General features: G+C 42.3%; 2 protein-coding genes across 5 annotated transcripts in view; one reads left to right on the top strand and one right to left on the bottom strand.

Annotated features, from left to right (window-relative positions):
- The window catches only part of ADAT2 (adenosine deaminase tRNA specific 2), a 28,091-nt gene extending 20,464 nt beyond the window's left edge, over positions 1 to 7,627 (bottom strand). Inside the window, exons 1-3 of one of the 2 annotated variants that reach the window (XM_073671379.1) lie at positions 7,548 to 7,627; positions 4,445 to 4,522; positions 2,729 to 2,833 (exon numbers count right to left, since the gene is read on the bottom strand). In XM_073671379.1, the coding sequence (XP_073527480.1) occupies positions 2,729 to 2,833; positions 4,445 to 4,504 (165 nt within the window). In that variant the 5' untranslated portion in view covers positions 4,505 to 4,522; positions 7,548 to 7,627. Of the gene's footprint in view, positions 1 to 2,728; positions 2,834 to 4,444; positions 4,523 to 7,547 lie in introns of those variants that run through there. The other variant, XM_073671378.1, reaches the window with a different exon arrangement.
- PEX3 (peroxisomal biogenesis factor 3) overlaps positions 7,536 to 16,497 on the top strand; it is a 50,567-nt gene continuing 41,605 nt past the window's right edge. Inside the window, exons 1-4 of one of the 3 annotated variants that reach the window (XM_073671375.1) lie at positions 7,536 to 7,685; positions 8,678 to 8,765; positions 15,211 to 15,342; positions 15,824 to 15,905. In XM_073671375.1, the coding sequence (XP_073527476.1) occupies positions 8,696 to 8,765; positions 15,211 to 15,342; positions 15,824 to 15,905 (284 nt within the window). In that variant the 5' untranslated portion in view covers positions 7,536 to 7,685; positions 8,678 to 8,695. Of the gene's footprint in view, positions 7,775 to 8,677; positions 8,766 to 15,210; positions 15,343 to 15,823; positions 15,906 to 16,497 lie in introns of all 3 variants that reach the window. The other 2 variants (XM_073671376.1, XM_073671377.1) reach the window with 2 other exon arrangements.

Below are 16,497 nucleotides of genomic sequence, written 5' to 3'. Positions count from 1 at the left end.
GACATTAATATTTAGTAGATCCTCCTTTTGCAAAAATAACAGCCTCTAGTCGCTTCCTGTAGCTTTTACTGAGTTCCTGGATCCTGGATGAAGGTATTTTTGACCATTCCTCTTTACAAAACAATTCCAGTTCAGTTAAGTTTGATGGTCGCCGAGCATGGACAGCCCTCTTCAAATGATCCCACAGATGTTCAATGATATTCAGGTCTGGGGACTGGGATGGCCATTCCAGAACATTGTAATTGTTCCTCTGCATGAATGCCTGAGTAGATTTGGAGCGGTGTTTTGGATCATTGTCTTGCTGAAAGATCCATCCCCTGCGTAACTTCAACTTTATCACTGATTCTTGAACATTATTGTCAAGAATCTGCTGATACTGAGTGGAATCCATGCATCCCTCAACTTTAACAAGATTCCTGGTGCCGGCATTGGCCACACAGCCCCAAAGCATGATGGAACCTCCACCAAATTTTACTGTGGGTAGCAAGTGATTTTCTTGGAATGCTGTGTTTTTTGCCGCCATGCATAACGCCTTTTTGTATGACCAAACAACTCAATCTTGGTTTCATCAGTCCACAGGACCTTCTTCCAAAAAGAAATTGGCTTCTCCAAATGTGCTTTTGCATACCTCAGCCGACTCTGTTTGTGGCGTGCTTGCAGAAACGGCTTCTTTCACATCATTCTCCCATACAGCTTCTCCTTGTGCAAAGTGCGTTGTATAGTTGACCGATGCACAGTGACACCATCTGCAGCAAGTTGATGCTGCAGCTCTCTGGAGGTGGTCTGAGGATTGTCCTTGACTGATCTCACCATTCTTCTTCTCTGCCTTTCTGATGTTTTTCTTGGCCTGCCACATCTGGCATTAACAAGAACTGTCCCTGTGTTCTTCCATTTCCTTACTATGTTCCTCACAGTGGAAACTGACAGGTTAAATCTCTGAGACAGCTTTTTGTATCCTTCCCCTGAACAACTATGTTGAATAATCTTTGTTTTCAGATCATTTGACAGTTGTTTTGAGGAGCCCATGATGCCACTCTTCAGAGGAGATTCAAACAGGAGAACAACTTGCAAGTGTCCCCTTTAAGTAGCTTTTCTCATGATTGCATACACCTGGCTATGAAGTTCAAAGCTCAATGAGGTTACAAAACCAAAAAAAGTGCTTTAGTACGTCAGTAAAAAGTAGGTAGAAGTATTTAAAACAAGAAAATGATAAGGGTGCCCATACTTATGCACCTGTCAAATTTTGTTTGAATGCAGATTGCACATTTTCTGTTAGTACAATAAACCTCATTTCAAGGCAGAAACATTACTGTGTCCAACAGTTATTGCATATATCAAACTGAAATAGCTGTTGCAAAAACACCAATTTTTAAAAAACATTAAGCTTAAGATTAATAGGGGTGCCCAAACTTTTTCATATAACTGTATATGATGAACCAGGCTCAGGATCTCAGGATCAGTCAATGCTGGATTACCCTGTATACTGGTGTCTGAGGTTCATTGTGAGTTATTGCTGCAGTTTGAACTTTCTTGCAGATCGGGTGACGCTGGAGCTGATGACTCCCACTGACAGTGCGACCTGAGCTACATGAAAGTTCAAACTGGTGCAATAAATCATCACACTGTGCTTCAGAGCCTCCACTGACACAAGATGCAGGATCCGGCCCTGTCCCTGACCTCCAGCCTCCGGCCCTGTCCCTGACCTCCAGCCTCGGGCCTGTGCAGACCTCTTCTCTCAAGCGCATCTCCAGTCTCCCACGAGGAAGCAGTGTACAGTGTGGGCGTCTCTACAATACAGGGATGGCCAGGCTGGCACTTGTACACGGTTAAAGTACAGTGCCATTAGCTGTCTTCTAGGCAGCAGGCGGCCGGGCAGCACGCAACTGCTGCTGCGGGGTGGGCACTTGCCCCTCTGGCCCCAAGCCCAGCCAGCCCCTGACTTGCCCCTCTGGCCCCAAGCCCAGCCCGCCCCTGACTACAGGACTAGTAATCCTGCTGCCAGGTAGTCCTCCATATCCATCAGCTCTGTATAACCCTATTCCCACCACTGATTGAAAGCTTTTGGTCTATGCAGCATACACAGAAAGCTGCCAATCAGTGGTGTGGGTGGAGTTATACAGAGCTCAGCCTTCAGAGAACTGGTAGATCTGCACCAGATAAAAACAGTGATTTTATAAAAAAATGCAGCAAGCAACCCAGTAAGTGACACATCAGTGGAATCAGGGTCTCTGCCACAACATCATGCAGCTCTCAGATGTGGTAGTACTACAACCTAGTGACAAATTACCTTTAACCCCTTTCCAGCAGATAAAAACTCTTCTCCTTAGATCTACTCTGACTTCAGGAATCCACAATGTACTGTATGATTGGTGTTCATAGTGTAGACAATATCCATTGTAGACTAAACAGCATTAGCTTTAGTGCTGGAGAAATAAAGAGCGATTATGCTCCTGGTGCTCGGCAGATGAGTGAGCTTTCTATGCACTGACTCATTCCTAGTCTCCTTTTACACAGTTTCATTTGCAGTTCAGAGTGAATCTGAGATTTTAGTATGCACCCTGTAGCATGTAGGGAGCTAAGTTGAAATAACTCTTGATGAATGTTGCTCCATTCTCATAATTGTATAGTCCTCTTGTTAATATAGGGAACATTATCAGTAGTTTTCAACTAGTGTATTATTAATGTATAAATTGATTGATGTAAATTTTGTGATAGTGTCTAAACATACGTTTTTTGTTTCGTTAACTTCATTTCTTCCTTGCCCCACAATCTGATTGTCATGGATCATGAGACATCCAACAGGGACTTCACCATTATCCAAGGCATCTTGAGCCTGTGCATAGATGAAAAATCATCCATTAATAAATTGTGTGCAACTAAAATACAATAGCTTGAAAAAGTATTCATACCCCGTGAACCTTTTCACATTTTTTCACATTACACACAAACTTAAAATCTTAATAAAATATATTTGTGTGATATACCAACACAAAGCAAGTATTTGCGAAGTGTAAAAGAAATGATACATGTTCTTCTAATAATGTAAAAATAAAAATCTGAAAATTGTGATATGCGTTTGTATTCAGCTCCCTGTACTCTGATGCCCCCAAATAAAATTCTGAGTGATCAATTGCTTCTAGAAGTCACATAATTATTAAATTGAGTCCACCGGTATGTAATTTATTTTCAGTATAACTACAGCTGTTCTGTGAAGGCCTCAGAGGTTTGTTTGAGATTAATAGGGATCAACCAGCATCATGAAAACCAAGGGACACACCAGACATAAAGATGTGGAGAACAGTAAAGCAGGGTTAGGTTATATAAAAAAAAAATAGCCCAAGCTCTAAACATCTCATGGAGCACTGCATTATCCAAAAATGGAAGGAGTATGGACCAACTGCAAACCTACCAAGACATGGCTGTCCACCTAAACTGACATCTCAATCAAGGAGAGCACTAATTAGAGAAGCAGCTTAGAGGCCCATGGTCACTCTGGAGGAGCTGCAGAGATCCACAGCTCAGGTGGGAGAATCTGTCCACAGGACACAAATGTACGTCACAATATTCAGATTTTGATTTTTAAAATATTTAGAAAACCATGTATCATTTCCTTTACACTTCACAAATACTTGTTATTTAGTGTTGGTATATCACATAAAATTCAAAAGAAACACATTTAAGTTTGTGGGTGTAACGTGAAAAACTTCATTGGGTATGAATACTTAAAGACAAAAAAGGAAATCATTAACAAGAGACAAAATCAGTGATCTCTATTAAGCATCGGACAACAGCATCTAGACTGAAAATTAACTGTTCTCAGTTTTTTTACAGCCATAATGGCGGCAAACACCCAGCATCAGTGCACTCCAGGAACACTGATCATAGCGCAACATAAAATGATGATCTAGGTGAGCCTCAATAAGACGGTGCAGGGTCCAGGTACTGCCAGCTAGCGATGGGTAGCCTCTAAAAAAAAACATGTTGAAAACAGTAAGCCAAACTGGGATCTTCCTCAAGGGGATACCAATAACTTAACACATGTGAGGATTCATTTGAGGCCTCGCTCCTCCTCCCGAGTGCAATGTGATTTTAAAAAATGAAGCAGTGCTGATCTGCGAGTTTTTCCTCAGCTGGAATCAGACTGAGGAAAAAAAAATTGCAACATGCTGCAATTTCACTCTGAAATTAGATGTGTGTGAGGGAGGGGGGAGAAAAACAAAACAAAAAAAAAAACGCATGGCATATGGACCATCAGAGTGACATCCAATTTTACGGATACATTAACATAGGAAACTGTACATTGTCCTGTAAAAGATGGATGGTATATGGACAGCACAAGGAGGACAAGCAAGAAAAAATCATCCCACTCTCCTGGATGAGAATGTGACTGATTATTTCCACGCAAATGTGAGCCCTTAATAAGGATGCCCTTCTCACTCCATACCATATGAAAGGCTTGGTCCATCCATGTCTTCATCTCGTCAGTCATCTCTGCGGTATTCATTCTTTCATTTAATATGCACTAAAAGAAGAAAATGATATTATGTCTAAAGAAACCATGAGCAACATGGAACAGAGATATGCTCCCTTATTGCAGGCATCTATGGTTTACTGAAATGCGGCAGAATTTTAGAGGAGCCGGGAACGAAGAGAAGAGTCATCTGGGAAGGTTCCTACCAACGTCACCTTCACTGAGGGACTTTCCCTATACACAAATAAGGAAAGATGTGCCAATCTAGGTGAACCAAGGAGTGGTGTGCAGAATTCACCCTTTGCATTGTGGATAGTTCCTCAGGGGCATCTGATGCAGATTAATAAAGGATGTGTCCTATCACAGTGGGCAAAGAGAATGACGTGGCCTAAATCAGGTATGTGAGACAAAGAGACAAAATTGCATCACAATTTGGTGAAGCTTTCTGGACCATAGTAAGCTAACATATTATGGAAAATTAGCCTAGACGGTCTAAAGTTGAACTTACCAGACAGCGTGATCCACACATTTTTAGACTCTACTGTCAAAACGTTACACAGCTTTAGTAAACCTGTCCCAGTATATACTATTGGTGTTTTCTCAGGTCAGTCTTTTTTATGAACAGCCTTTTAGGGTATGTTCACACAGTGCTACTTTACAGCATACATTACCAGCATTATTTTTTTATGCATTCAATTGAGTGGGTATTTCAGAAATCGCACTGTGAGCCCTTGTGGGAAGGGTCCTCTCTCCTCCTATACCAGTCTGTGACTTGTATTGTTCATGATGATTGTACGTCTATTATTATGTATACCCTTTTTCACATATAAAGTGCCATGGAATAAATAGCACGATAATAATTTTCCTGCTTCTGTAAACTGCTGCATTTATTTCCACATGGAAGAAATGCAGCAACGCTGCTAGGTGTGAATCAGACCCTTAGGCTATGTTCACACATTGCATAAAAAAAACACAAAATTTTCAGCAGCGTTTTACATTACCAGCAAAGTCTATGAGATTCCAGAAATCTCATGTACACAGCTTGGTTTTTATTTGATCAGTATTTTGCGCTTTGCATTTTTTTTTGCAGAATAGAACATGTCACTTCTTTCAGTGTTTGTTCAGAGTTTTTCAGTGTTTTTCACCAATTGGAAGTAATGGTGGTGAAAAAACGCAACAAAAAACGCAGGTGTCAGTTTTTTCAGCGTTTTTTGTGCCAAACCCTGATGAAATTAAAAAAAAATAAAAAAAAAAATAAAAATAATTCTTTCACTGAACTTTACGTACATGCATAAAAATAAAAAATGAACAAAAAACACAGCAAGAAAACCAAGCAAAATCCTTAACAAGCCTCCTGGGAAGAGATCAAGTTTTGCTGCAGAAAGAAAAAAAGCTGAAAAAAACGCCTAGTGTGAACATAGCCTTACGGTAAGTTTACATTGAGTTTCTTTTAGGTTTTCAAAAACTAGTTTTATAGTGAAAAATGCTTCATGAAATACTCATTTGTGGAATTTTTTAGTTTCCTAAAGGAGTTTTTCAAGAGTTATTTGGAAGTTTTTCCAGAAGCATTTTTTGCAGCCCTTTGATTGGACAGTGCTTCTTTGGAGCGTTTCCCATTGGGTGCAGATTCATAGAAGTCACATGCATTTTCTATTTTCCCACCGGGTGTTTTCAAAGCCTGAAATGGAAGAAAAACGCTCAAAAGACTGAACGTATAGACGGCAAAGTAGTTTTACAACAGAAATAAAAGGCAGGAGCCTTAGAAGCATTTTTTTTTTCAGCGATTCAGATAGAAGACTCCTCAAAAATCTCTGTGTGCACAAAAAAAGACGTCAATGCCATCTGCTTTTCACTAACTTGTTGCTAGAAGCTTTCTTTTTTTCATGCAAAGCCGGATCAGGCACAGCCGTGGATACAGGACAGGAATGTGGATAGGCGCGTGTAGGAGAAATCACTGTTCCGCATCTAATATGGTATACTTCTATTGGTCGCCATTTTTTCTAATTTGGTTCAAGTGCACAACGAACAAGTCCATTACTGTCTGATAAACAACGCCCTCATCATCTCCCGTCTCGACTACTGCAACCCCCTGCTCACTGGCCTCCCCGCTTCCTCCCTCGCACCATCCTCAATTCCGCTGCCGGACTCATCCACCTATCTCCCCGTTTCACCCCCGCCTCCCCCTTCACTGGCTCCCCATTGCCCTGCGATCATGGTTCAAAACCCTAACATACAAGGCCATACATAACCTGTCCCCTCCCTACATCTCCGACCTGGTTTCCAGACATGTCCCCCCGCGCGATCTTCGCTCCTCTCAAGAACTTCTCCTCTTCTCCCCTCTCATATCCTCCTCCCACAACCGCCTACAAGACTTCTCTAGTGCATCCGCCATACTCTGGAACTCTCTCCCCCATCACATCCGACACTCCCCTAACCTGGGAACCTTCAAGAAAAACCTAAAGATCCCACCTCTTCCTTCAGGCCTACAGCCCACACTGAGACCCATCCACTACACCATCTCCTCTCCCCTTCCTCCTGTCTCCCCACCCACCCCCTATAGACTGTGAGCCCTCGTGGACAGGATCCCCTGCCCTACTGTACCAGTGCGCCTCGTTCGATGTTTCATGTTCGTGTCCCTGTCTGCCCCTACACTTGTAAAGCGCCATGGAACCTAATGGCGCTATATAAATATTTAATAATAATAAAGACAACGTTCACACGTTGAGCATTTGGTCAGTATTTTACCTCCGTATTTGTAAGTCAAAATCAGGAGGGAACAGTCAGAGGAAAAGTATAATAGAAACACGTCACCACTTCTGCATTTATCACCCACTGCTGGTTTTGGCTTACAAATACTGAGGTAAAATACTGACCAAATACTGAATGTGCGAACATGGCCAAAGACATTGATCACAGGTGCAGGCAGAGCCTATGTCACTATGCTGTACACCGTGTCTGTCCCGGATTAGGACGTGGTGGGCACACTGTGCACTGGAGGAGCCCGTACATTGTAGGTTCAGCCAACTGGGCACGTTCACTACACCCCTGCAATAGCCCCACATCATCTGCCACTCACCTACACGGATACACGCCGGTCACGTGTTACCCCGGAACCAGGAAGCGCGCTCCTTGTAGCTGGAGGAACTGCTTGTCGGATGCGCTGTGCTCCCTTGTTTCTGTCCCGGGGAGGCGGAACGCGCCGGCTGATAGCTGAGTATGGACTCGTATAGATGACGGAGCACATATCCTGGTGCACTGATATTGGAGCTGGTGGCTGTAAGGCCCCTGGGTGACACCTGGCATGTCTGTACTAGGGACCCCCGCCTCCATTGCTGCGGCGTAGTATTCATGTGGTGGCCTCTGCACCTGCTTCTGTCACGTTGTATGGGGGTTGTGCTCCTTATGGCTTTATAGAATTGTTTAGTAATTATCAGCGGACAGGGAGGTTGGTGGTGATGTATGTCACCTATGGCTGTATGGTTTCCAGAACATTCTATTACAAATTCATAAATGCCTTTATTTAATAAGCCCACCTGCCCAAAACATGCCTCTAGTGGTTAAGTTCAGGCCCCAGCACTTTGCTGTCCTGCATACCTTACATCACCCCATCATGATGCCTTCTGGCACATAGCGGTTTCTGTAGATCAGTGATCTAGATCCCCCTCACCCATCTGTTCTGTAACTATAATCTAGTGTGCCCTGTAGGCCTGTTCTAGACCAGGGATCGGCAGCTTATGGCACTACAACTCACAGCATTCCATGAAGAGCATGGGCTGTCTGATAATGTTGGGGGTTGTAGTATTATAACAGTTGGCGTACTGAAGGTAAATACGACGTTACTTTGGTCTTTATTTGGGTCCAACTTGAGACTGGAGGATGAAAACCAGCACTGCCTGAACTATCAGGGAAATTACCATTATTGGGGCCCATAAGAGGCAAATGTGCATAGTACACGTCTTGTACTAGAAGACACTGGGCTAGCGGTGTACTCTGGTTTTGTGTTGCCCAATTTTCTAGAATTCTTATCTTGTGTCTTCTAGTACACAGTACACCAGTAGGAAGACAAATCTAGTATCACCATTAAGTCACTTTTCCACTGTTTGACATTAGTATTTCTAATGTTATATTCATAGCTTTACCACAGTATATTGCCTTAGTGCAGCCTAGTAATTCTGTTTTTAGATGTTCTTTTTTGTTACATTACAGGTCTGCCTTACCTTAGCCATGCTTTCTGTTTGGAATTTCTTAAAGCGTCATAAAAGAAAATTCATCATTTTTGGTGCATTCGCTGGAGGTAATTTTCTTTAGATGAAAACTGCTCAGTTAGCGTCTTCCTCAGTCCTAGCTGAATTCCTCAAGTGTTAAAGGGGTGGTCTGACATACAAATTACTTTTCTTCCTAAATGCCTATCTATTTAATGCCATAATCTAATCTATTTTCTAATATATTTTAATTAAACATTCCATATTCTTCCCTAACTACACCACTACATAACTGTTTTTTTTTTATAACTTCCTTTTTGATGACGCTTCATTTAAAAATCCTAGTGCATCCTGAGATACTCAAATAAAACGTCACCGGGGGCCACCCTATCTCCTCCCTGAAATGAAGCGTCACTGGTGATCTTACTGACAGTGCGATTTGTTGCCGGCTCAATCAGTAGTAACAAGCCAGCAACAGAGCGTACTGTCAGTGCATGTTGTAAGACAAATACTCAGCTTGCAGAAACCAGCACCACCACCGCAAGTTATGTCACTTGCATGGTGGCTCTGGTCTCTGCAAGCCTTGTATCTGTCAAACAAAGTGCACTGACAGTGCTTTGTTGCCGGCTCGTTACTAGTGATCTGAGCCAGCGACAGAGCGCACTGTTGTTGAACACATTGTACAGTGACAGATCAGGGACTAGCCCAGACCCTGAAACCAAGGTCACTAATGACTCTTCATTTCAAGGAGAGGATAGGGGCACTGGCAGTGACCGACCCCTCTTCCCCCTGATGACATTTTGTTTAGCATCCAAGCATGCACTGGGATTCTCAAATGAAGCATCATCGAAAAGGAAGTTGTAAAAATTTAGGGACAAATAGGGATTTTTTTTTTAATCAAAGTGTATTAGAAAATAGATTAGATTATGGAATTAAATAGATTTATTTAGTGTGAAAATTAATTTGTATTTCGGATCACCTTTTTAATAAATTCCCTTTTTTGATTGGACCCCCTCATTTAACAAGTTTTGCTCTATCAATTTGCACACCATGTAGAGCATCATACTCACTACTTCTGGTTCAGTAACCATTAGTATATCTTAGTATATCTCAATATTCAGAGAAATGGTGAGTAGCAGTAGCTGAGTACACAGCATTTATCATATCCACCACCTTTATCCCAAATCTCTTTAAAGGGAATTTGTCCTGTCCAGAACCGCTATTTAGTTGCAGATATGGGGTTAATCTAGGTAAGTGGCGTTAAAATCATTACTGCCTACTTCACTAGAATCATGTCTACAGAGAGAAACCAAACTTGTATCCTCCCTGCAGCCGCTTGCTTCCTTTCATCAGGTTGGCCAGTTAGTCACCGCTCACTATACAGTGAGCATGACTGTAATCACTACCTAGCACTTTGATTGACAGCTTGCTCTGCATAGATTCTGCAAAAAAAGGCTGTCATTCAGAGTGCTGGGGAATGATTAGTACTGTAACTGCTCCCTGCATACCCCTATAACTGAAAGTGAGGGGCTACAGGGAAGATGGAAGTAAATTTTCTCCCTGTAGCCATGCTTCCAAATTACTAGTATTAATCTGTAGTTTAACTATTTATCTGTATGTAAATAGCATCTCTGGACACGACCAGTTCCCTTTAAGTTCAGTCAATTCCAAATCTTATATATGAGCATATACTAGTTAATTCTTGGCCAGGTTTACACTAATCTTTTGCTTGGGCTACAGATCTAAAACAAAGTTATTCACATTACCTTAGATTTGTTACATTTGCATTTGATGATACTTTGCATCTTTACGATAATATGCCCTAGACACCGGATTAGTGTCTAGATCAGGGGTCTCAAACACGCGGCCCGCGGGCCGCATGCGGCCCCTGAGGCTGCTTTATGCGGCCCGCAGGCACAGACCCCTTGACGATCCCGACCTGGTCCAGGAGGAGCCGCCGACAGCAGCACTGAATTGCCACACAGAGACTGTTTCCCAGCACTGCATTTCCAATGTCAGCCGCCGGCCAATCAGAGGCCAGCAGCTGATATCTGCGTGTCGGCGCAGCGAGTATGACGTCATTGCCATATGCAGATGTCAGCTGCTGGCCTCTGATTGGCCGGCGGCTGACATTGGAAATGCAGTGCTGGGAAACAGTCTCTGTGCGGCAATTCAGCGCTGCTGTCGGCGGCTCCTCCTGGACCAGGTCAGGATCGTCAAGGGGTCGGACTCTGTGGTGCCTGCGGGCCACATCTGCAGGAAGGCCGCCGAGGGAACGGAGGACAGGTGAGAATCATCTTTTTTTTTTTTCTATTTTATGTGTGTGAAGAACAACACAGGGGGCACATAGCCACAAGAGGGGACCTGGATGGGGCACATAGCCACAAGAGGGGACCTGGATGGGGCACATAGCCACAGGATGGGGACCTGGATGGGGCACATAGCCACAAGAGGGGACCTGGATGGGGCACATAGCCACAAGATGGGGACCTGGATGGGGCACATAGCCAAAAGATGGGGACCTGGATGGGGCACATAGCCAAAAGATGGGGACCTGGATGGGGCACATAGCCAAAAGATGGGGACCTGGATGGGGCACATAGCCAAAAGATGGGGACCTGGATGGGGCACATAGCCAAAAGATGGGGACCTGGATGGGGCACATAGCCAAAAGATGGGGACCTGGATGGGGCACATAGCCACAAGATGGGGACCTGGATGGGGCACATAGCCACAAGATGGGGACCTGGATGGGGCACATAGCCACAAGATGGGGACCTGGATGGGGCACATAGCCAAAAGATGGGGACCTGGATGGGGCACAGAGCCAAAAGATGGGGACCTGGATGGGGCACATAGCCACAAGATGGGGACCTGGATGGGGCACATAGCCAAAAGATGGGGACCTGGATGGGGCACAGAGCCAAAAGATGGGGACCTGGATGGGGCACATAGCCACAGGATGGGGACCTGGATGGGGCACATAGCCCCAAGATGGGGACCTGGATGAGGCACATTAGTACAAGATGGGCGCCAGGATGGGGAACGTTGCTACAGGATGGGGACCTGGATGGGGCACATAGCCACAGGATGGGGACCTGGATGGGGCACATTAGTACAAGATGGGGACTTGGATGGGGAACATTACTACAAGATGTTTTCCATTATTACTATATGATGCTAATTGTAAGACAATATTACTGTATGTGGCCAATTGGGGGAAATAAAATTGTATAAAAAATAAAATAAAGCATGAAAAAATATTGGGCACTAAAAATGCTGTTTTATATGTAAACTAAAGTAAACACAAAAAAGTGCACGTTTATTATCGCCACATCCATAACGACCCAAGCCATAAAAAAATAAACACGGCAAAAATGTTCAAAAGGTGTATACAAAAAAAATGGTATCACTAAAAATGTCACATTGAACAAAGAATGCGGCCCCCCAAATTCAAATTTTTTCCATGTGCGGCCCATATACCCAGCCGAGTTTGAGACCCCTGGTCTAGATCTATAACAGTGGAGTATTGGAAGAAAGTATCATAAAGGGTCATGTTTGTTTTATACATGGTAATACTAGGAGAAAATGTCCATGAAGAAGTACCATTGTCCATTATTATGGCAAAAGGTAGCAAGGAGAGTAAACACCAGGACCTCATAATCACTTGGCCACTTTGTACAGAATCTATTCATTCATTGCAACTTTCTACATTTTGCGTAACCAATATAAAGGCCAGACCATGGTCATTTTTTTTTTTTTTTTTTTTTCGTTTTAGTTTTTTCCTCCCCTTCTTCCAAGAGCCATAACTTTTTTAGATTTCCGTCAATATAATCGTATGAGGGCTTATTTTTTGCGGGATGAGTTGTACTTTTGAATGGCACCATTGGTTTTACCACATAGTGTACTGTAAAACAGGAAAAAAATTTCAAGTGCTGTGAAGTTGCAAGCAAAGTGCAATTCAATTCCACAATTGTTTTTTTTTTATTTACTGTGTTCACTAAATGCTAAAACTGACCTGGCAATATGATTCTCCAGGTCAGTACGAGTACACAGATACGAAACATTTAGTTTATTTTTCCCATTGTTAGACCCATAGTGTTTCCATTTTATGGGAGCTGGGGCTGGGTGATGGCTTATTTTTTGGGGGGGGTACTGTGGGTAGGTTCTTCAGCTCAGCGGGCTCAGCCACGGACCCTCCGCTGCCTCTGTTCCATTAATTTGAATTTCCAGTTGGTGCCTTCGGCGGCATTCTCGCTGGTGCAATCTTCATGAAAATGGCGCCGGCGAATGCGCAGATGGATCTCCGGCGGTCTTCAGGAAAATGCTGCCGGAGGTGGCGCATGCGCAGAATGAGATCTCGGCTAGTCATTGAGCTGAGATGTCATTCTGCGCATGCACAGTCGCGCCCCAAAACACAAAGCACCGAGGAAACCAAAATTTATCATTATGATTTAACGAAAACCAGGCTGCCGATTTTTACACTAAAGGTATGTATTAAATCAGTTTGACGGCGCCATACTGCCCATAGCTTTAGTTTAACATGGATATTCCTGCTGACAGGTTTCCTTTATAGCACCACTTTTTGGCAACTGATGCATTTTTCAGGCCTATCTGTATGATCACCTGGAGCAAAAAAACACTAAATCGTAGCTCAGGGATAATTCTGCATGGTGTGCTTTTTTTTCCATTCTGAAACAGACACATAATGGAACCAAGGCAGACCCCATAATAACCAATGGAGCCCCTCTGATTCCATTTTCTTCATTAGTGCAACAGATCTGCTTTGGACATTAATTCCATTTGTCTGTTCCTCTAAACAGAACAGACAAATGTAATTTACAAATGGAAATGGGAACTTAGCCCTAATCTGGCCATAGACATGACTTTATACTTAGACAACAGCTTTCCCTGACATTCCCTATTAATATGAATGGTTGGATCACTTGAACATTCATGTCTACACTGTGTGCAGAATTATTAGGCAAGTGAGTATTTTGACCATATCATCATTTTACTGCATATTTACCAGCTTCAAGATGTATAAACATGAATACTTATTGAATGAAGCAGATCAGGTGATGTGTATTTGTGTAATGAGGGAGAGTGTAGCCTAAGGGTACAACACCCTTTATCAAAGTGTCCAGAATTGTTAGACAGCTTGTTTTCCTCAGGCAAAAAGGAGATTTAACTGACTCTGAAGTCTTACAGAGGGATGCAGCACTCCTGAAATTGCTAAGATCACAGAACCATCAAAAGTTTTGTTGCAAATGGTCAACAGGGTCGCAAAAGACTCACATTAACTGCCAAAGATTTGAGAAGAATCAAACGTGAAGCAACCAAGAGCCGATGTCCTCCAGAGTTGTCCTATTCCAGAATTACAACTTCACTGCATTGCTCAGAAACTTGCTATAGGCTGGTGTTATTAAAGATGAGCTAGTTAGACTTTTTTGGGTTGAAGATGGCTGTAGGTTTCGGATTTTGAATCAATTTTTTTAGAAGACACTTTTTTCAAGCAGTAGTACAGGAAAAATTCTGCATCTTTCATGAAAACCATCATTTTTCTGTAGGATAATGCTGTATCGCGTGCATCGAAGTCTCCACTGCTTGGCTGGCCAGTAAAAGGTCTTAAAGATGAAAGAATAATGACATAGCCCCTTCCTCACCTGACCTAAACCCTATTGAGAACTTGTATCCCTTCCTTCTTAGTGGAAAATTTACAGTGATGGAAAACAATACACTTCTCTGAACAGAGTCTGGGAGGCTGTGGTTGGTGCTGCCCAAAACCCAAAAAGTTTGTCAACTCATTAAGAAACTGGCAGACTGCATGGATCCGATAGCTTATGGCTTTTATTGAAAAAAAAAAAGGGGGCTATATTGGTTACTGATACTTTTTTGTATGTATTTTTGTACATTTTGAGCGGTTTGGTTATTATTCTCACTTTGACAGATGAAAATAAACATTTGAAATGGGAAAAAATTACGCTTTTCATTTAGTTGCATGATAATTCTGCAAACTAATAGTTGCCCAATAATTATGCCCACATAGATATTCTCCTAAAGAAAGATAAAACCTCACCTTTACCATCTTAAGTATTCAGGCTTCAGGTTTATTAACCTTTTGGATTGACAAACAGCACTTTAGTTGTTCAATGATAAAATTAATTATTAGAGATACAAATTGACTAATAATTATGCACACAGTGTATTTCAATGGGGTGAGAGGGAAGAGAAGGCTGCTGACAGGTCTGAAATCCATCATTCCCAATTTTCTACGTAGCATATATTAGGGTACAATGGCTGCCTCCATATTTTTGTGCCCAGGTTATGGTAGTAAGTCCCACAGGTCTAGTATTCCAAACTTACAGAAACCTCGTTCCCTATTATACTGTTTGTTGAAGTCATTAGATTTGTGATATACTGTTGTATTACAGGCATAAAATTGTGCTCATAAAACTGGCCTTAACACATAAGTTCAAATCATGTGCGAGCAGTGCTGCTGATAATAGCTTAATTTTTCTATAACTTTTTCTCTAGGTGTGTACATTTTTGGAAAATATGCTCAAAAGAAAATCCGTGAAATTCAAGAAAGAGAAGCGGCTGAATATATTGCACAAGCACGGAGACAGTATCATTTTGAGAGCAACCAGAGAACATGTAACATGACAGGTTGTTAAATTATTAGGGAATTTTGTCTTACAAATGGGTGAAATACAAAGGGACACTGCCACAAGTTGAAATGCCAATCAGACCTTTAAGTTAGATGTTGTGTGTCAGTGACATATTTCCCTATAATCATATGATTACAAGAAGAGAAGAGACAAGTTATACATAGAATATACATAGTACAGATACGTACAGGTGTCAGGTGCTACCTTCCTTTGGAAATGGATGTCTAAAAAGAGGATCTTAAAACATACAAAGAATCTGCAAATGGGTAGTCGTAGAGGTGCTGCTGAAACCAGAAGGTCCAAGCTCCGCATAGTTGCATTGTCCAGGAAGATGGAGATAAAACCAATAGGACTTTATTATTATGACTGTGTGATTCAGTGTCATCCGATCTCAGTATGGTAACATTACATAACACAGATTGAATCTCTTGCATGTCAGCTTATTGGCAACCATCACTATTCTTTCTTTTTCTTTGTAGTATTATCAATGCTCCCGCCTCTGAGAGAGGCTTTAATGCAACAGCTGAATTCAGAAAGCCTAACAAGTCTGCTGAAAAACAGGTATTCTTAATGGCATTAATTTATAAGAAACTTACAGATCTTTAGTAGACATGTGAAGACTCATTGAAGCACAAGTTAAGTTTAAGGATCTTGATGAAGCCTTTTATTTGATCACTTACTGTAGAAAGTTACATTTCTTCTTATATCATAAAATAAAGTAGTGGTGTTTTGAAGCAATTTGTATTTTGAGGAGTTCTCTTATCTTTGAATGTTCTTTGAATATTCTGATTAGTGAGGGTCTGAAATCTGTGGCCACTAATTAGGGGCAGCTTAGGGACCCCTGATTAGCAAGGGAAATAGGTCCGGCAGATCAATTGATGTCAATTGATGTGTCACTGCAGGAAAAATATGTTTTCTGTGAATGGTTACCCCAGCAGTAACAGCCAAAGAACCCATGATCCTAGGTTACAGCACCTTGCTAGGCTGAAACATCACTCATCTGTGGGGTCCCCTGATTTTTGTGGCAAGCTCAAGAAATCCCCTTTTATTGCTGGGAGAATCAATCACCTTGTACACACTTGTCTTTTTAACGTTCACATACAAAGGGCCCTGCAGAGCGTTTGCAGCATTTCTTTTCTCTGCCTAATCAAGG

Source organism: Phyllobates terribilis, unplaced genomic scaffold, assembly GCF_046119375.1.
Source record: "Phyllobates terribilis strain yellow unplaced genomic scaffold, ASM4611937v1 Scaffold_3__8_contigs__length_932513732, whole genome shotgun sequence".
Classification (NCBI taxonomy): Eukaryota; Metazoa; Chordata; class Amphibia; order Anura; family Dendrobatidae; genus Phyllobates; species Phyllobates terribilis.
The sequence above is the reverse complement of the archived record's forward strand: the minus strand, read 5'-3'. Positions and strand labels throughout refer to the sequence as shown.